The sequence below is a fragment of the Camelina sativa genome, chromosome 5 (assembly GCF_030686135.1).
Source record: "Camelina sativa cultivar CO46 ecotype springtype chromosome 5, ASM3068613v1".
Classification (NCBI taxonomy): Eukaryota; Viridiplantae; Streptophyta; class Magnoliopsida; order Brassicales; family Brassicaceae; genus Camelina; species Camelina sativa.
The window spans coordinates 16,721,478-16,742,193 of NC_141884.1; the positions used below are offsets into that span (position 1 = coordinate 16,721,478).

General features: G+C 38.1%; 2 protein-coding genes, 2 non-coding genes and 1 pseudogene across 4 annotated transcripts; 2 read left to right on the top strand and 3 right to left on the bottom strand.

Moving 5' to 3' along the window:
- The first annotated feature begins 276 nt into the window (after positions 1-276).
- On the top strand, positions 277-1,771 carry LOC104787636 (U-box domain-containing protein 20 pseudogene; annotated as a pseudogene).
- LOC104787637 (PHD finger protein MALE MEIOCYTE DEATH 1) lies at positions 1,725-5,289 on the bottom strand. Its single transcript, XM_087450159.1, has 3 exons — positions 4,891-5,289; positions 3,500-3,743; positions 1,725-3,407 (listed from the first exon to the last, which is right to left on the bottom strand). The coding sequence occupies exons 1-3, from the start codon at positions 5,183-5,185 to the stop codon at positions 1,832-1,834; spliced, it is 2,115 nt and encodes a 704-aa protein (XP_087306285.1). The 5' UTR covers positions 5,186-5,289; the 3' UTR covers positions 1,725-1,831.
- Positions 5,290-8,260: 2,971 nt separating this feature from the next.
- On the bottom strand, positions 8,261-8,362 carry LOC147943837 (small nucleolar RNA R71). Its single transcript, XR_015558786.1, has one exon. It is a non-coding gene; the product is annotated as a small nucleolar RNA R71 (small nucleolar RNA).
- A 714-nt stretch (positions 8,363-9,076) lies between these two features.
- Positions 9,077-10,610, top strand: LOC147943838 (uncharacterized). Its single transcript, XM_087512833.1, has one exon. It carries the CDS (start codon positions 9,957-9,959, stop codon positions 10,572-10,574), a length of 618 nt encoding a protein of 205 aa, XP_087368959.1. The 5' UTR covers positions 9,077-9,956; the 3' UTR covers positions 10,575-10,610.
- Positions 10,611-20,372: 9,762 nt separating this feature from the next.
- On the bottom strand, positions 20,373-20,479 carry LOC147943839 (small nucleolar RNA R71). The gene has a single exon (XR_015558738.1). It is a non-coding gene; the product is annotated as a small nucleolar RNA R71 (small nucleolar RNA).
- Between the last annotated feature and the right edge of the window lie 237 nt (positions 20,480-20,716).

Here is a 20,716-nt window from a genome sequence, read left to right on the forward strand (position 1 = left end):
TGTCATGTCATTAAATTTTTTTCAAACATTCAACGGTCAATTTTTCCGATTCTTTAACAGCTAGCGAATAATATGACATAAACCATCTCCATTATTCAAATTTCGTTTTTCCCGTGATGTTTTTTTTCTCTTTTTTCATTTACCTAAAACTTAACTTTGACCCAACTCGCGTTCCAGAAGCGTATGATAGTGACTGATTTAAATATATAACATTTATTATCCCTAAGTTTATATGCATTCATACATACGTACATATATAAATGTCTATCTCTCAACTTGTTTTATTCATTACCAAAGAGAACAGTCAAAGAATGGGACTTTCATTGAGAGTGAGACGTCGTGGAGGCAACAAGAAGGAGATCATTCCGGTGACTAGTTGCTCTGAGGAAGATGAAGTAACGATTCCGTCGCAGTTTCTTTGTCCGATTTCTTACGAGCTAATGAAAGATCCGGTGATTATCGCTTCAGGGATCACTTACGACCGCGAAAACATCGAGAAGTGGTTCGAGTCCGGGTACCAAACTTGTCCCGTTACTAACACGGTTTTGTCAAGTTTGGAGCAGATTCCGAATCATACTATTCGGAGGATGATTCAAGGTTGGTGCGGGTCGTCACTAGGCGGCGGGATTGAACGGATCCCGACGCCACGTGTACCCGTGACAAGTCATCAAGTCTCCGAGATTTGTGGGAAGTTACTCGCTGCGACGCGGCGTGGAGACCACGTTGTGTGCAGCGAGATGGTTGGGAAGTTGAAGAGATTGGGAAAAGAGAGCGAGAGGAACCGTAAATGCGTTAAGGAACACGGCGCCGGGTTAGTTCTTTGCGTTTGTTTCGACGCGTTTTCGGGAAACGCAAACGCTACACTATTATTGGAGGAGACTGTGTCTGTACTGACGTGGATGCTTCCCATTGGTTCAGAAGGTCAATTTAAACTCACCTCTACGTCGTCGTTTACTAGGTTGGTGGAGCTTTTGAGAAATGGCGATCAAAACGCCGCGTTTTTAGTAAAGGAGCTTCTTGAGCTCAACGTAGCTCACGTTCACGCGTTAACAAAGATCAATGGCGTCGAAGAAGCGTTCTTGAACTCAATTAATCGCGATACTATATGCATTAACTCGTTAGTTTCTATCCACCACATGATCTTGGCAAATCAAGAAACCGTTTCAAGATTTCTTGCACTGGATCTTGTTAATATAACGGTGGAGATGCTAGTTGATTCTGAAAACAGCGTTTGTGAAAAAGCGTTACTGGTTTTAAACGCGATTTGCGAAACTAATGAAGGAAGAGAGAAAGTGAGAAGAAATGAGCTGGTGATACCGGTTTTGGTGAAGAAGATTTTGAAGATCACTGAGAAGAAGAGTTTGGTTTCTGTGATGTGGAAGATTTGTAAAAGTGGAGATGGGTCTGAGGTTGAACAAGCATTGAGATTAGGTGCGTTTAAGAAGCTTGTTGTGATGCTACAAGTTGGATGTGGTGAAGGAACGAAGGAGAAGGTGACTGAGTTGTTGAAGATGATGAATAAAGTTATGAAGATGAATGGTTTCGTTGATCGTTCTGATTCATCTTCAATTGAGTTTAAGCATGTTAAGAAACCATTTTGAGACTGTAATAATACATTTGTATATAGAGAGGAAACACAATTTTTGTTTTCTGTAACTTTTATTTCCTCTGTTTTTTACACCCTCTCTTTGTAGCAGAGTCTTTAACCAACTTGTAAACCACAAAGCCACAAAACTCATTTACAATCAAACAACACAAGTGTCATATACAATTTTGTTTCTCGTTTACCAAAAAAATTGAGTAATCTACAAAGTTTAGTCCAAAAATGGCTTTACAAGAGATAGTTTTCTTCAGGGAAAATCAAACCAAGACAACTTTGATCCCCATAGAAATCATCTGCAGATTCAATCAGAAACATATTCTCTGAACTCGGAAACTCATATTTGGGCTGCAACACTTTCCTCTGTTGCTCTGCAAACTCTTCACAGCAGTTCGAACACACAAAGAGTGGAGGCAAAGTATCTGAATCATCAATCCCACAGCATCTTGTATGTTGCCATACCTCACAAACATCACAAGATATCATCCTCTCACCATCATCATCTCTGGCCCTGCAAATACATCTCACCATCCATGTATCACATCCACCTTGACACTTGAGTTTCGATTCCAAATCAATCCCATAACCCCTCACGGTTAAAGCAGAACAAGACTCGGTCAAACTCATGTCTTCTTTAACTTCTTCAATCTCACTCACCACAAAGTTTGCTAAGATGCAGTAAGTATCTCTGAAAGTGTCTTCAATGGCTCGCTTTAGATCGAAGACTGTAGCTTGTAATGGAACTGTGACCAATTCACCTGGAGGTAGCTCTGTGATCTCTTCTGATCTCAAACCAATCAAACTTGGATTGATACGGCAAACAAATTGTAAGACTGTTTCACTGTTGTCCCTTATAGGCCACTCCTTTACGAAGTGCTTGCTGTCTAGGATTGCTTGAGTTGCAGATCTCACTAGCTCAGATTCTGGATAGTTCAACAACACATTTGTGTATAGTAACAACAGATCTCCATAAACATCAGCTCCAGGTTTTAATCGAGTATAAATCCTCAAAGGAGTAATCTCCTCTAGCAGTACAGCTTCTTCTTTCTTCGGTTCTATGACGTTCATCGCATCATCAAGCTCCTGTATTGTATAGTGCAGAATACGTGTAACGGGATCAACATAACGCCGAACCAAAACATTCCCAACGACCACATTGTGCATCGACTTCAGCACATAATCCAGCAGACCGGTGTCTCCAATATGCAATCTAGCTGAATCCCTAACATCTTGCCGAGTCATACCGTTTGGCTTCATTGCTTTCATCTCTTTCAGTGACTCTACTATCACTTCAGCTGCAAATATTAGTCTCCTCACAGGCCATCTACTACCCAAATTTGCAGCAACAGTGCTATAACGCCTATATTTCGGAGACTTGTCGTTATCTGCAATATCACTTTTCTTCAAAAGCAACCTACTTGATCTTTTCGGATGAGGAGAATCTGTCAGGATAGGAGGAGTCGCAGGAAGAAGCTTTTGGGGAGAAGCATGAGACTTGATGATGAGCATAAACCGCAAAAGATCTCTGAACGTCCTCAAATTCCCTTCACTCATCTCTCTGTAATACCGAATAACCTGCTTGATCTCTTTAGATTGTTGATACTCACCAAAATGAAACTCAATCTGATTAAGATCAAGTGAACCAAGAAGCTCTATCGCATTCTCGTAATCATTCTTTGTCACACCATAACTTCCACGAGAGAATTTGTATCCCCATCTTCCAAACCAGGAGTGGCCATAAGCAACACCATACAACAACCTCAGTTCCATAGATCTCTTCTTGGAAAAATCTTCAACTGTTATCATCCTGCAACAAGAACACATTCTATCAATTTCCAAATCATAAAAATGCAAAATCCAACAAAACGCAAAAGGATACTATTGTTATATATCCATTACCGTGCTCCAAGGATATTACAAATCCGGTCCCAAAGATCAACAATCTCTCTTCCGCACAAGTATTTAGAATCCCCTTCCATACCATTGATGCATATCAAATGACCAAAGCCATTACTATGAATCAATCCATGTAAAAGATGACTTTGTAGATCAAATACATCATCTTCTAAAGGCATATTCCACTCAGAATCAACTGGTATTATAAAGTGATACTTCCTCTTTGACACAAAATGATTGCTCCACCCTGAAACAAAACACAAAATCAAAGTCAGAAACATTCACAACATCTTAAATCAAAGTCAAACAGAATCTCATTAAGCAAAGTCAGAATAAAAAGTCAAAGTCAGAAACGTCTTCTCTCTAGTCCGATCATTAATCCTCACCAGTTATTCCACATATCTCAAACCAAACAGAATCTCATTCAACAACATCTTAAAGATACATACTAATATTTAACAACATCATAAAGCTACTAATCTGAAAACAATACTGAGAATCTCGAGTTAGCATCATCTTCAAGTACTTACTTACCTAAAACCCAATACTCAGAATCACGATTCAGAAACATCTTAAGACACACACTAATCTGATACCAATACTCACAATCTACAAAATTAGCAATAACAGCTTAAGACTAAGATATACACTAATCTGATACCAATACTCACAATCTAAAATTAGCAATAACATCTTAAGATACACACTAATCTGATACCAATAATCACAATCTAATATTATTAGCAATAACACACACTCATATGAAACTGATACTCAGATTTACAATTCAGAAACATCCTAGGATCCATACTCATCAAAACCCATTACTCAAAAGTCTCAATTAAACAAAATCTTAAGATACATCCATAATCTGAAACAAATATACAGAACAACACGTTTAAGATACGCATATCATCTAAACCATTACTCAAAAATCTCAATCCAACAACAAATCGTAAACACCTAACAGAAACAAATCCATATACAAAAACCCAATTCACAAAATCTCATCAAACACCAAATTGATCTAACCAGATCGATCAAACCCAAACATCTTAAGATCCATACTCATCAAACCCATTACTCAAAGGTATCATCTTAAGATACATACTCATACTCATCATAACCAATTACTCAAAAGTCTCAGTTCAACAACATCTACAGATTCATACTCATCAAAACCCATTACTCAAAAGTCTCAATTCCACAGAACAACACCTTAAGATACACAGAACCATCTAATCCCAATACTCAAATATCTCAATCCAACAACAAATCATAAACCCTAACCGAAACAAATCCATATACAAAACCCAATTCACATAATCTCATCAAACACCAAATTGATTTAACGAAATCGAATCAACCCAAAACGAAATCAAATCCATACAAACCTGTGCAACGACATTGATCGCAGTAAGGCTCCGAAGAACGAGCCACATCCTCCTCAACAGTGTAAAGTGGAACCACCGAGTTCGTAGTCTCATGGCTAAGTAGCGTACACCAAACAGGCATACCAAGAACGCTATACTCCTCAACCTCGGCGCAATCGCGTAAAAAAACCCTAATCTGATCGCGAAAAGCTTCGCTCCGGTAAATCGGAACCCCATCTTCGCCGAACCGTTGCGAGCTATAAACTTTGGGCTTCCTCTTCCTCTTACGGCACGTTTCTATGATTGGAACTGGCATCGTTCGATTTTGATTCTGTAATTTTTAGGGTTTTTTGGGATTTTAGGATTCGATCGATGGAGACGAAGGAAGAAGAAGATGAGCTCTCTGTTAGGAGTTTACCCGCTCAAATTGAAACAAAGCGTGATCTGAGTGGTTTGTTTTAGAAATGCCCTTGAGGATGGTTGTGATTTACGTAATAGCCATTAAGATCTGACGGTTTTGGATTGAGGTTGGGGATTCGGTTGATCTTAGCCGTTCATCTGTGTAACTGCAAGTGTTTGTTAGTCAAACCGCTCACTCTGTTAAGTCAAACAGCTCACTCGAAAACCAGAAAATAAACACTTAAATTCTTTTTTATAAAAAAGTAACAGCTTTTATTTCCAGAATATGATTTTATATAAAATAAAATATTTCCAAATTATTCATCTTCTAGTTTTGTTTTCCCTAAAAAATTATGATTTTCAAAAAATAATTAAATAAATTACCACAAAAAAGTAGGAACACCTTTTAAATATTTAAACACTTCATTTTTATATAAAAAGGTTATTTTCCAAAATATTATCTTATATAAAATACACATATCTCCAAATACTATTTGTTTTTATTAAACTTGTGTCTAGTAAAACTAGTTGAGAGTCTTTCATTTAACTATCTGTTTAAAAATTATTATTTGTAAAAATGTATGTATGAAATGTACTAGTATAATCAGTATCAATTTGCCCCAAAAAATAAAAAGTTTACTGGTATAGTTTGTATAGTGTAATAAATCTATTTAGGTACATAGTCACATAGACCACTGTAATCACCAAACTCATGTGTGATGGACAAGTACTAAGAATATAATTAACTACCTATTTGCGAAAGTGGTATTAGATTTTCAGGATTAATTGAAGTAAAGGGTGGAATGAATAAATTTTACTAAATGATTTCTGATCCTTATTTAAAAAAATTAATATAAATTTCCTAAAAAATTCAAAAAAATAAACCATATTTAACAGAGAAAATGGTAATTTCATCTTTAGAGAAATAATAATTGAATATATATATATATATATATATATATATAATTATTTCATATATATCAAATTTGCTAATTAAGCATATAAAATTATATCAACAAAAACCATCAATCTACACATATTAATATAATACTAAATCATTAACTCTAATAATTATGTGCCACTACAATTATAATGAGAAATCAAATTTTTGGTCCAACGTAAATGGTGAAATGGTTTTATAAGAAAAAGAAAAAAATCTAAACAGATTTTAAAATAATTTCTAAAAGTCTCTAATGTCAAATTATTTGTTTGAATTTTACACGTAGAAATAGTGAACACGGCATTTGATTCTTTGAGATCAACTCTCTTTTTTCAATCAATAAAGAAGTCCGTGAGAACTTTTTGTTGTTCGTGGACATTGAGTCACTCTTTCCATTAGGATTAGATAAATACACCACTACCTCTCTTTACTTTTACTTTTCTTCATCCTCTCTTACAATCTTTATCGATCAATACATATGGATCATCCAAAGGCTTCTGATCAAGTTACATCCAATTGGTCAAAAATTCCTCTTCTTGGTTGCATCATGGACACTCTCGTTCATCTTTTTACGATCTTTCCTGACGAACAAGGCAAAGAGGTCGTCGACACGGCGGTAGCAGAAAATCGTGCAGCTCAAAAACACTTTAGGCAACTCAACTGTGTTAAACTCAATTAGCCTTGATGATAAGTCTTTCTTAATATCTTTGGTTTTCTTGTCTTGCTTTATATCTCGAAAGCACCATGCCAGTTTATAAATACAATCTCTAGATCGATATATTATATATAAGATTAGTTGCGGAAGACAAGAATTCTATATGATATATGCTCTTGCATCAATGAAAAGTATTTTCTCCTTGAAGCAAAGAAGAAGAGTATGCATGCCTTCATTTATTAAAAAATCCGACACCTAGTATTGAAGTCTCCTTAATCTTATGGGACAACAAACTTATTTTATTTTCGTTAAATATATATACTGAAGTCTCCTTAATCTTTTGCATTCAAGTATGTTATACCAATTTTTATAAATATATAGATTTGATTAAAAATATGTGTTTTCATGTTTGAGGCTTTCAAATTATCTAAAAGAAATATTGTTTTCGAATCTTAGTATAGCTGATAGACAAGACATTGTTTCAATCTTGTAAATTTTTTTTTTTCTTTTTTTTGGTCAAAAGTTTCAATCTTGTACATAATACTAGAAAGCCATGGTAAAAGAAGTTTTTTGTTTTGGTCTATAATAACTTGAGATAAAAACTAGAGTAGGTTAATTTAGTCACATTCATATCGTCAAAATAACAATACCAGAATTTATCAAATTACCGAAAACATATTTTGTGGTTAAACTTTAAAAATTTTCTGTACTTAGCCACATATGGTCAGGAAAATACTTTTTGACTAATAGCTCATGACTAGCAGTAGATCAGTGGTTGTATTTGCTACATAGACACATGGTGTCATAAAAGACTCTGGATAATTTGTTAATCTTTTAACCTGGGTCCGACATGGCTGTCTTAGGTAGGCTGGAGAAGCGATCGATTTGGCTCGGTTTAATCTCGAATTTTGGAAAATCAATTTGTTTGGTTAATTGAACCAAATTAAAATATTGGTCACTTTGATTTGGAAGCCACAAATATGGTTTGGTTTTAAGTGGGAAAATTATTACCAAATTTATACCGAAATTCAACAATTTGATCAGCTAAATGAACCTAAGAAGCAACAATCGAGAGAATTTAATGGAACAAGTGCAAGAGATTTCGCCGGTTAAAGAAGGACAACGCACAAGAGCACCAAAAAAAAATGTTGAGCATTTAGAACAGTTGGATACGATAAATCAAGACCCGATAGTTGATGTTAGAAACAACGACCATACATGAAATACGGATGGACATGTGCCTTAACAAGCACGAAGGCAACCATGGGCTATTTTTCATTCTCCCGTAGTGATAAGTCTCATGTATAGAAATATAATTTTCTTACAATGCTATAACCTCATGGCTACATTGCAAGAGTGTCTTCTTGAAAAAGTTCTTCTCCCCCTCACATACGGATCAGCTTAGGAAAGAGATCTCAAATTTCACACAACGAGAAAACAAAGGTTTTGTGTGAAGCTTGAGAACGTTTGAAAGTATACTCGTCACAATGGCATGACCAAAAAAATTATTGTTTAGTACTCTGTGGTACCTTACTAAAATATACGTGATTTTGTGTATCACTAGCAACGAAAAAATTTTAGAATAAAATCAGACAAAGAGTTGTTGCATAGAGAACTTAACAAAAAGGTATACCAGAAAACATCAAGATACACAAAGAAAGAAAAAACTCTCCCAGACACGTTTTTCTAGGAGGACAAAAGGAAGTATGGAAGTTTTTATTATCCAGATCTCACCAAATTCTGGTTTCTAATAACGGCTTTATCCAGCGGTTCCTCTATCAAACTTTTAAAACCCGCTGGATACTTCTTCCCCCCTCCCCCCCCTCCACCAAACTCTCTTCTCCGACGTCGGAATCCCTAGCTGTGAACTGCCTTTGAGCCACTGCATCTTGTTGGACCTCAATTTATTTAAGCTTAGTGGGTTTAATAAAATTGAATTGTGTGAATGAGAAATTAGACCTTAATGGTTTGGTGAGGAGTGGGTCAGATTGAATAGAGTCAAAATTCTGTTTCACGTCTCCGTGAGACTCGGTCTCTTTGGTTTCGTGATCAAGTGGAGAGTTGGATTTCTTTGAGAGATCATCGCTTCTTCACGTCGCCCACCTCCTAGATTTGCGATGGACTGGATAGAGTTGTGGAGAATCAATTTCAAACCCAAGTCATCCAAGTCCTCTATATATACTCATCGAGTTCTTCTCTTGCAAAACAGTGAATTGACGAAATCAATCGCTTGTTCTCACACACAGCAAAAGCACAAAACATCCAACAATCTCTCTCACAAAGTAAGTGTCATTTCGAGAGTATCGTAGAGTGTACTTCGTATAGAGCCGGTGTGTTTGAGTGATTAGCAAACCCGGTTGTGATTGGTTGTATCCTGGGATTCTTGTAACCACTAATCCCGTCGCACTACGGGGGTTTCAAAGAGTTAAGGAAAGAGATTTCGGTTTCGCCTCCATTCTTCCCTTAACGTTTGTGTGTTTTCTCATAATCAATACCTCTTACGTAGTGTGGCAAATTTCTAGCTCCTACATTCTTAACTCTTTGAATCTGTTGTTGTTTTATAAACATCTAACAGATTGATTTGAGATTTCATAAACGTTTAAGGAGAAGTTGTGTGTGTAATCACAATTTTGTTTACCACAGTTGAGATTTCATTTATTTTTTTGGAAAATAGAGAACATTAATCAAGGGTGAAACCGAGTTGTGCAACAATAATAAAATATCCAAAGTGGTTTGACTACTGTTGTGGTGTTTTAGCTCATAAGCGTCTGAGACTTAGTGGGATACTTGTGTTATTTATTTATTTTGCAACTTAAAACAATTTAACTTGACAAGTTTAGTTTTGCGAAACCCATATGGTCTTGTTGGTTTTTGTGTTTGTTTGCATATAATATTTATTTAGTGTTGTTAAAGTCACTACATGATTTTAAATAATTTTCTGAACAAAGCTTTGTGGTTTGTGTTTCAGACATGGCTGGTGAAAATTTGAATGTGTCCAACGTTAATGAGGTCACCGAGACCACCACCAATGAGACTGGGACTGAAATCTAGTTTTGTACTCTTACTCCGCTGAAAGTAGCGGTACTTGAGCTGATGACTACTTGTGCTATAAGCATAGGATGGATGCCAGAAAAGTTTGGTGGGAACGGGTTCAAGGCGTGGCAACAGAAAATGTGTATCCTTCTGACCATGTTGAACCTAAATAAGTATGTGAAAGAGGATGCACCAGTTCTCTCACCGGAGAATAAGGATCCGCTCTACCTTGCCAGCGTGAATACGTGGAGCCATGCAGATTTTCTTTGCAAGAGTTGGATTCTGGGTTGCTTGACAGACCCGTTGTACATTGTATACAATAAGGTCAAAACTTCTAAAGACCTTTGGGATGCTTTAGAGAAAAGGTACAAGGTCGAGGATGCAGGCTTGCTAAAATATGCTACGGCAAACTTTTTTGACTTTAAAATGGTTGATTCAAAACCGATCATGGAACAAGTGGAAGCTCTGCAATTTCTTAAGAACGAGATAGATTCTGCGGGGATGTTGATTAGTGAAATTTTAATGGTCAATCATCTCATTGAAAAACTCCCTCCAAGTTGGTTGGATTTCAAGAATTATCTTTTTCATAAGAAAAATGTTATTTCCCTCGAAGACTTGATTGTCAAACTGCAAGTTGAATCACTAATCCGCATCGAGAAAAATGTGGACGTGGTGTAGCATGCATAATAATGGATTTGTTTGTGATGGATTATCTAAGGTGTCTACAATAATGATGTAACTGAGGCTTTCCACCTCGAAGAAGAATAAGTTGTATTCTCGAAAGAGAAGAATAAGTTGTAGTTGGTTTCTCTTTTCTTAATAATGGAAATTTCCATTTAGTTTTCATTTGGTGAAGTCTTCAAAAATGCAAAGTGAGTTAACGTGAGATTTGCATGAGACTTACGTCGTAGCATGACTCTCAGAAAACGCCATCACCAACATGAGAAAATGGAAAAACATATATATATATATATATATATATATATATAATTCACATGAATTGATGTGATTTAATTTTGTAAATCTCTTTAATGATTGTACAAAATATTTTTTATTTATGTGGCAAAGAATATGAAATGTTGAAGGGTTAATCTATAAAATGTGGGGGGAAGCGTTGCTTACCACAAATAATAATCTCAACATGATACCACATAAAGTTATTAGAGAATTTATTATTTTGGATAAAGCTCAAGAAGCTATGTGAATTTTTTTTTGAACTTTGTGGATGATTTCCTGAAGTAGGAAAAATCAGTGTCAATATTATGTGTACACTATTATAGCAATCAGCTATTTTTTTTGGACAGTGAATAAATGATTAAATCATTGGATTATCAAGAGGAATGGGTAGCCTAGAAATATAAATTCAGCTTGGTGGAAACCCAATCTATGTGATTGGAGATCCCAAGATCTAGGTTAAAAAGGGACAGAGTTAGAGTTGAACACTGTAAGACTATGTCTATACCCAGTTCCTAAAGATAAAATTAAACAGTGTTACCTGTAAGAGTTGAGGTTAAGCGTTAGCTTTTAATGACATACCATAGTTTTGAGATATTCCTGGAGTATTATAGGATGCTTCTAAAAACATAACTGATGGGAGGTCACCTAGTGAGTGTGAAATAGGACCGTTTCTAGGAGAATGAAAGAGAGGCTATATTCTCCAAGTTCACTCATGAACCCAGGAATGTCCAAGGCCAAAATGGACACAATAGAGAACTAAATCTCTACGAGAAAGTGTTTTTATGCGATACCTGTTGTCTAGGTTTACATTAAAATCTGGTTGGTTCAAGACATCATGTTCACCTCCCGGCCAAGTAAGTCCGACAGATATTAAAAATGATTGGTTCAAAGCTGAAAAATGCTACCTTTCAGATACAATAACATTTTCGTATACTCTCGAACGTCTGTCTAGTCTAGTCTAAGTTGTGTCTAGTCTAGTCTAGTCTAGTTAGTAAAAGGTTTTTTGAGTCTTCCTATGTATAGTTTGTAATTCCTATTCATGTGGGGGATTGTTGGACCTCAATTTATTTAAGCTTAGTGGACTTAATAAAATTGGATTGTGTGAATGAGAAATTAGACCTTAATGGTTTGGTGAGGAGTGGGTCAGATTGAATAGAGTCAAAACTCTGTTTCACATCTCCGTGAGACTCGGTCTCTTTGGTTTCGTGATCAAGTGGAGAGTCGGATTTCTTTGAGAGATTGTGGCTTCTTCACGTTGCCCACCTCCTAGATTTGCGATGGACTGGATAGAGTTGTGGAGAATCAATTTCAAACCCAAGTCATCCAAGTCCTCTATATATACTCATCGAGTTCTCTTGCAAATACAATGAATTGACGAAATCAATCGCTTGTTCTCACACACAGCAAAAGCACAAAACATCCAGCAATCTCTCTCACAAAGTAAGTGTCATTTCGAGAGTATCGTAGAGTGTAGTTTGTATAGAGCCGGTGTCTTTGAGTGATTAGCAAACCCGGTTGTGATTGGTTGTATCATGGGACTCTTGTAACCACTAATCCCGTCGCACTGCGGGGGTTTCAAAGAGTTAAGGAAAGAGATTTCGGTCTCGCCTCCATTCTTCCCTTAACGTTTGTGTGTTTTCTCATAATCAATACCTCTTACGTAGTGTGGCAAATTTCTAGCTCCTACATTCTTAACTCTTTGAATCTGTTGTTGTTCTATAAACATCTAACAGATTGATTTGAGATTTCATAAACGTTTAAGGAGAAGTTGTGTGTGTAATCACAAGTTTACCATAGTTGCGATTGGGTAAAAACCATAACGAGAGCTTGAGAGTCTCGAACCTGTTTTGTTCTTGTGGGAAAGGAAAAACAGAGTGTGTGTTGATTATAACTCAGTGTAAGATTGTTATTTTAAGGCTGAGTTAAAGCTGCAATTGGTTTAGATTTCTGGTTTTGTAAAACCTGCTGCTTGCATATTGTTTATTTGCTATTGAGAATTGCGATTCTAAAAGCTTTTGTGAAACCAATTGTTGTGTTATTCAAAACCTGCAGTTTGCCTTTGTGTTGCATTCATAAACTGCAGAATTTCTGGTTTGGATTTATTTGCAAATTAAAAACTCATAAATAGACACAGTGTCTTGGTTTTTAAGTTTCTTCAAATTGAAAGTTAAAGAGATTTATTATCTCTTGCTTTTGAGAGTTTAACAAGAACTGCAACTTGGTTGTGCGATAATTAAAATATCCAAAGTGGTTTGACTACGTCTTTAGCACACAAGCTTGTTATTTATTTTGAAACTTTATATAGTTAAACGTGAACCAGTTTGGTTTTGCGAAACCTATGTTCTTGTTTTTCTTGTGTTTAATTGCAATTTTCTAAGGAATCGAGTGTTGTTGATTTATTCACTTGATTATCAGAGTCATCTCACGACTTGATATATTGTTCTGAAAAAAGCTTTGTGTTTGTGTTTCAGACATGGCCAGTGAAGACTTGAACGTCTCCACCGGAGCTGACTTGTGTGCGGTAGTCACAGAGGCTAACTTTGCCGAGAGCCATCCAAAGACGTGGTGGTTTGATACCGGTGCAACTAGGCACATTTGCTTGGATAGGTCGATGTTTTAAACCTACAAGAAAAATGAGAGTGACGAGAGACTTTTCATGGGAAACTCCGCCACCTCAAAGGTTGAAGGTTACGGGAAGATTGTCTTAAAGCTTACTTCTGGACATGAGCTCACTTTGACGAATGTAGTTCACGTACCAGAGATGCGTAAGAACTTAATCTCCGGATCTCTCCTTAGCAAGCATGGATTTACCGTTAATTTAGATACGTATAAGCTTGTACTTTCCAAATATGGGTTGTATTTGGGTAAGGAATTTGTTCGTGCTGGGTTGTTTAAGATATCTGTTGGAGCGGTTGCTCGTAACAAAAATGCAGCTCCTACACATCTGCCTTCAGATCACCCCTCCAAAGGTAGTTTTTTGTTTTCCTTAGCTTCAAAAGTTTAACCCTGTTTACCTGTGTTACTGCCTTGTTTAAAAATCTCACTTGCTAAGTGAGTAACCTGTGTTCTCAAAACCATCCCTCCATCACCCTGACCTTCCTGCTACTGAAGTGCTCGAACCATGGATAAGAGGATGCCATATCACCTGAAAGGGAAAAACATTGAGGGCGGTTTCTCTCCCCCTACCTGTAAAAGAATCAGAGCACCGGACCTTGATACTTCAAAGCTGATTGAGGAAAACTCTCTTACCTTAATGGGTCGCCTTACAAACCCACCGGTTCAAAGACTATGGTCTCTTTTTCCATTCCTCTCAAATCATTGGAACCTTCGAGGTAAAGCTTCAGGTTCAGTCCCAAGCTAATGAAGAAGATATGCAGAAAGTGCTAGACAATAGACCATACCACTTCGACTAGTGGATGGTTATCATTCAAAAATGGGAACCTGTTATATCGGAGACTTTCCCATCAAAGATTCCTTACTGGACTGATATCCAAGGACTCCCAAAACACCTCTGGCTTCCTGAAATGGTGAAAACAATTGGTGAAGAGCTCGGAGAACTTTTGGACTAAGAGATTACAACTTCGACAGTAAAAATTAAGGTCCTCATTGATGGCTTACAACCTCTGGTAAAGGAGACAATAGTCGAGTTTAAAGATGGCAGTGAAGCCCTGATCTCCTTCCGCTAAAAAAACCTCAAAAACTACTGCTCCTTTTGTAATAGACTATCCCATGAAAAGAAAGTTTGCCCAGGGTTTTTAGCGGCATCTGAGAGACAAGAGGAGCTGATCCCCCAAACAAATGCTCCAGGAAAGAGTGAACCCTAGCGGAACTACTACACCCCTTGGGACAATTTTAGGGCACCACAAGTTAGTCAGAACGGACAGAGGACTCTAGAGACAACTCAGGTGAACCATCATTCCAAATAAAGCCCCACGAATACATTTCGTCACCAATAAAACTCTCGAGGGTCCTTCCATGCTTTGTCACCTTATAAACGAAGCCTGCTGGGCACCAACCTTGACAGTCACCACCATAGAGCCCTTGACTCGCGTGAAAGAAGTAGCCCTGCTCTCCCACCAAGGCCAACTGGCCGCTCCCTATCATCCTCTAGAAACGACTACTCAAGGTCACATCATAGCTATGGTGGAGGATACAAAAAGACAAATCTATGCTGGAGAGAAAATACTTAATCCGAGCTGGAAATTCTGAAACGTCCATCACCAGACGCCCCCTGGCGGAGCACACCTTGTCTTCAGCAGAAGTAACCCCTCCTCCACCTATGCCTCTTCCTTCTACTGAGGAGGTTATGGGAACCCTCCGAGAGGTAACAGTTCAATATATGAGCTGTGCTGACCCTACTGAGAGTGTTGCAAGGAAATGTAGAGTAATTCAAGGTGAAGCTAAAGGTCTAACAGCAGAAACTGCTAACAGAATTATAGAGGCGGCAATAGCATCAAATCAAAATGATAATTTGGAGCAACTGACTCCTCCTGGAACATCCCCTCTGGAAGCTGTTACGACTGTACCACTTCGGGAGACTAATCAGCTATCCAATGCCCTTGGAAAGAAAAGACGCGGGAGACCACCTCTGCAAAAACCACAAAACAAAAGCCCTCTTAGACTAGCAGGAGCGAAATCAAGCAAACAAAACAAGTGCCTCATTCAATCCTCACCAAAGCGGAGAAGTACCTCTGAAGCTGGACCCTCCCACCGTGGAGAAAACAGTAAGAATGGTAACGGTGCACCACAAGGAAAGCTAATCCCAGCTAATGGTGAAGAAGAAGGTGGATTTTCACAATCCACCTTATCCTCTTCCTTAAAGTTACTAAGCTGGAACTGTTGTGAGCTGGGGAACCCTACAACAGTTCAATGCCTCCGGGAGTTTCATTCCAAAATCTCACCGGAAGTCTTGTTCCTCATGGAGACGAAGAACCCAGATGAAAAAAGTCTTAAGCTCCTTACAATGGTTGAACTACCCTTCCCACCTCTTGATCCCACCCCATAGCCCAGGGGGAGGAGGATTGGCCCTATTTTGGAAGCAAGAAGTGGAGTTATCAGTATTGGCAAGCTGCAAAAATTTTATTGACACAAAGATTGTATTTGAAGGGAAAAGTTTTTTTGCTACCTTTGTCTACGAAGAGCCAGATCGCTCAAAACGAAAAGAAATCTGGAAGGAACTAACTAACCTGGGTTTAGAGAAAGAGGAGCCCTGGTTCTTGACACGTGATTTCAACGATATCATTGATGCCTCTGAAAAACAAAGAAGACCTCCCCGTCACGTAGGGACATTCGTAGACATACGCTCGTTCATGTCAGAATGGGACCTGTTTGACTTACGCCATTCAAGTAACTTTCTCTCATGGATAGGAAAGCGGCATGATCAGCTTGTGTTCTGTCGTCTAGACAGGGCTATGTTAAATGGAGCTTGGGCGGAATTATTCCCCTTTAGCCGCAGTGAATATTTGAGATTTCAAGGCTCTGACCACCGACCTTTGCTCACCCAACTGGACCTCACAAAGAAGAAAAAGAGAGGGATCTTCAGATACGATAGGCGCTTAAAAGAGAATGAGGAGGTTAAAGCCCTGATAAAGAAAATCTGGTCTTATAATGTACACAATGAGGTTGAGGAAAAGCTTAAACAGTGCAGATATGCAATATCTAAATGGTCAAAGGAAAAGACAAAAAACAGTTGGGCTCTTACTGAAAGCCTCAAGGACCAGCTGGATGCAGCTATGTCGAACCCATCTCCCACCCAGGAAGATATCTCCAGACTGAATAAAGAACTGCTTTTGGCCTACAAAGCTGAGGAAGAGTTTTGGAAGCAAAGAAGCAGACAACTCTGGTTATCATTAGGAGATAAGAATACTGGGTATTTTCACTCAGTAACTAGAGGAAGATCGACTGTTAATAAATTCTCAGTACTGGAGGACAAAGCTGGGAATGCGGTGTATGAGGAAGATAAGATACTAGGTGTGATTACCTCGTATTTTGAGGACCTCTTCACCTCCTAAGGGAGCACTAGACTGGAGACAGTACAAGAAGTTATTAAACCCTGTATCTCTGAGGAAATGAACCTATCTCTCACTGCTTTACCAACTGATGCCAAAATAAAGACCGCTTGCTTCTCCATACACGCAGAAAAAGCTCCTGGACCAGATGGGTTCTCGGCTAGCTTCTTTCACACGAACTGGGATACAGTGGGGCCAAATATCATTCTAGAAGTTCAAAACTTCTTCCATTCTGAATGCCTGCAAAAGTCGATCAATGAAACAAACATCAGACTCATACCCAAAGTTCAATGCCCCCAAAAGATGTCTGAATATCGACCTATTTCCCTCTGCACAGTTTTCTACAAAATTATTTCGAAGGTGCTATCTAGAAGACTCCAACCAATCCTACATATATAATTTCTGAAAATCAGTCAGCCTTTGTCTCTAAGAGAGCATGATAACTCTCTAATTTATATATTTTTAGCATCCTTTTTTGTCCATATTTTGCATTGTTCATATCTCTAACTTAGCATTTGTAGGAATTCACTTTTAGACCATTTAGGGTGTTGCATTTCTGCATTTGCATGTTTTGGATGAAAACAGGTGTTAAAGAGCCAAAAAAAAGTACCAAAGGTTAGAATAAATTAGCTCTAAGTCTCTAAATAAAAAATAAAAATAAAAAAAAAAGAGAGAAAAGATTTTACTATAGTCTCCTAGAAAGAAAGAAAAAACATATATATTCATATTAGGAGTTTAGCAAAGAAAGAATAAAAAAAAAAAGCTAGAAGTTTAAAGTCTAAATCTTAGGGAGTAAAAAAAAAGAGTTAAAATCAAGGATGTGGGTAGTTTGATTCTAGGAGGTTTAAATAAAAAAAAAAAGAGAATGAGAAAAGGGTAGATCATCAAGAGTTAAGCTTTGTATGCCCAAATTGTTCTCAGTCTTAGATAGTTTTCACAACTGTCTAGCATTCCTTCTTTGAGAGATAACCACCCAAATAATTTGTTTGAAACCACCTCACCAAAAAGCCTTACCCTTGAAACCGATTGAGCTTGATTCACCTTCCATTTGCAAGAATTCGCCAAACACTTATTGAATGTGAAAGAGATGTTCTTTATCTTTAGTTGGAGGTTGAACTAGATCGATGCATGGTAATAAGCATAGAAAAATATTTGTAAGTATGTTGATTGATCTTAGCACCATTAAACTATCTTTAAGGACTATAGCTTGAATCCTTCGCTTAGCATATTAAGGTTATGAGTCCCCACTTTCAAACCACACCCTCTTACTTCCTTGCTAGAGACTAGCAAGATTTAAGTTTGGGGGTCTGATAACTCTCTAATTTATATGTTTTTAGCATCCTTTTTTGTCCATATTTTGCATTGTTCATACCTCTAACTTAGCATTTTTAGGTCATTAACTGTAGGAATTCACTTTTAGACCATTTAGGGTGTTGCATTTCTGCATTTGCATGTTTTGGATGAAAACAGATGTTAAAGAGCCAAAAATGGGGAAAACAGGGACAACCCGAGCATGCACCCGAAGGAGCCATCGAGCTGGAAGAACAAGTCCGAACCCCAACACGATCGAGGAGGATCCAAAAGCATGAAGAACAACCCGAAGATCCACCCGAGGAGTAATCTGACTTCACCCTCGTGTACCCCATCGAGTAGACCATCGGGCAAGTCTGGGAAGCTAGGTCAAAAGGGTTTCCATATATAAACCCCCTCCTCTCCTAGCTCGCAAACAAGCACGCCGCAGACCCTCAAACTAGAGAGCGAGAGCTTCTGTAAGAGAACTGAGCGACTCAAACATTTTTCCTTTTGTTTTTACATTTTCTTTCATAGTTTTCATAGTTTTTCTTAGATTTCTATCTTGTACTCTTTCTACTCTATCTTTACTGTTTAATACAATGCAATTTTCATTCTTTTTCGTTGCTTTGTTATTCGTTGCTATGTCCGAGTAGTGTAGTAAAGTTTCTAGGGATGGGATAGATGATTTTGTGTTCTTGATCGGTTAGGATGCCTTAGTTTGATTGTATATTTTCGATAGATTTCCTTCTAGGTTGGTGTTCTTAATGCTGTCAACAGACCGAGAGGTTGAGATTAGATCTAGGGCGTTTACAAATGCTACAGACCGAGAGGAGTAGATGAGATGCTTGATTTAACCAATGCTAGAGGTTTACTTGACTCTGAGTAAGAATTAGATGAGTTTGATTTTACTAACAATAATGAATCGATCTTAATGCCTGCTTGATTATGTTGCTAGTGCGAGAGTGTGAGAACTGATCAAGGTTGATTGTTGCTAGTGCGAGAGTGTGGTGACAAAGTTTTAGAGATTCATTGTCTAGGAAATAATTGCTTAAGGCATGTAAGGCATCTGTACTGGTCAAGAATACTCAGGATTCGATTACCCCATCCTTAGGAGCTTTCGTATTTTAATTGTTTGCTTTTTCTTACTTACTCGACTACTTACCCGATCAGGTACACGATAACCTGTATCGAGTGATACCTCGAGCTGTTCATATCTCATTTGCTTATTCGATCACCCCACTCGATCCTGGACTCGATTACTTGCATCGAGTGCTTAGGTCATGTGGTTTTTTGTTTATATTCTTGTCTTTCATTTATTTTTGGCCTGTTATAACAAAAACACTATCTGCTTGGCTTGACTTGTATTGTTCTGATCATATCCTTTCTACTAGCAATAGACAACCATTTGGATTGATAACCCTTTGTACTACCACTGCATAGGGAATTGATACCCTGGGTGAAAACCTGTCTATCAATTTGGCGCCGTTGCCATTTGGTTGATTTTATTTTTGCTACGTTTAGGATTTCAGCACTTGCTAGATCAAGTTCTTTTGTTTATATTTGGTTCGGAATCTGACTTGTTTGCTTTCGCTCTTGTTTATTTTGAATCTCAGGTACAACCCGAGCACCCACCCGACCCGTCACTCGATCACCTAGATCGAGTTGACCCTCGTGTACACACTCAGATACCTACTTGTGCATGCAAAAACGATCCAGAGGTAGCCAGAACCTGAGTCCTTTCATCGACAACATCGACAGACCTAGGCTACTCAGACAACAACAAGTTCAACCGGAACCAGCAATCATTGAGGAGACGATGAATAATCAGAACGGTCCACCAGCTCCTCAAGCAAGGACCAATATAGGAACAGGAGATGCTCCCTCTACTCACACTCAAAGAAAAGGCATTGTGCCACCTGCTGTGCAGAACAACAATTTTGAGATCAAGAGTAGTCTCATCCAGATGATACAAAGTAATAAGTTTCATGGATTGCCAATGGAGGACCCATTGGATCATCTGGATGAATTTGATAGGCTTTGTAGCCTCACTAAGATCAATGGAGTCAGTGAAGATGGATTCAAGCTCAGGCTTTTCCCATTTTCTTTGGGGGACAAGGAACACATCTGGGAGAAATCACTCCCTAAGGAGTCCATCACCACTTGGGAAGCGTGCAAGAAGGCATTCCTGGCCAAATTCTTCTCCAACTCCAGAACCGCAAGGCTGAGAAAAGACATTTTCGGCTTTGTTCAGAAGAACAATGAAATGTTCAGTGAATATTGGGAACGTTTCAAGGGATACACTACCAGATGTCCACACCATTGCTTCAGCAATGCTTCTTTGCTGAGCACACTTTACAGAGGAGTGATCCCAAAATACGGATGTTGCTGGACAACGCAAGTAATGGCAACTTCCTCAACAAGGAAGTTGATGAAGGTTGGGACCTAGTTGAGAACTTGGCTCAATCTGATGGGAACTACAATGAGGAGTACGATCGCACTGTGCGATTTACAGGAGAGAAAGATGCCAAGTACAAGAGGGACATGAAAGCCCTCAATGACAAG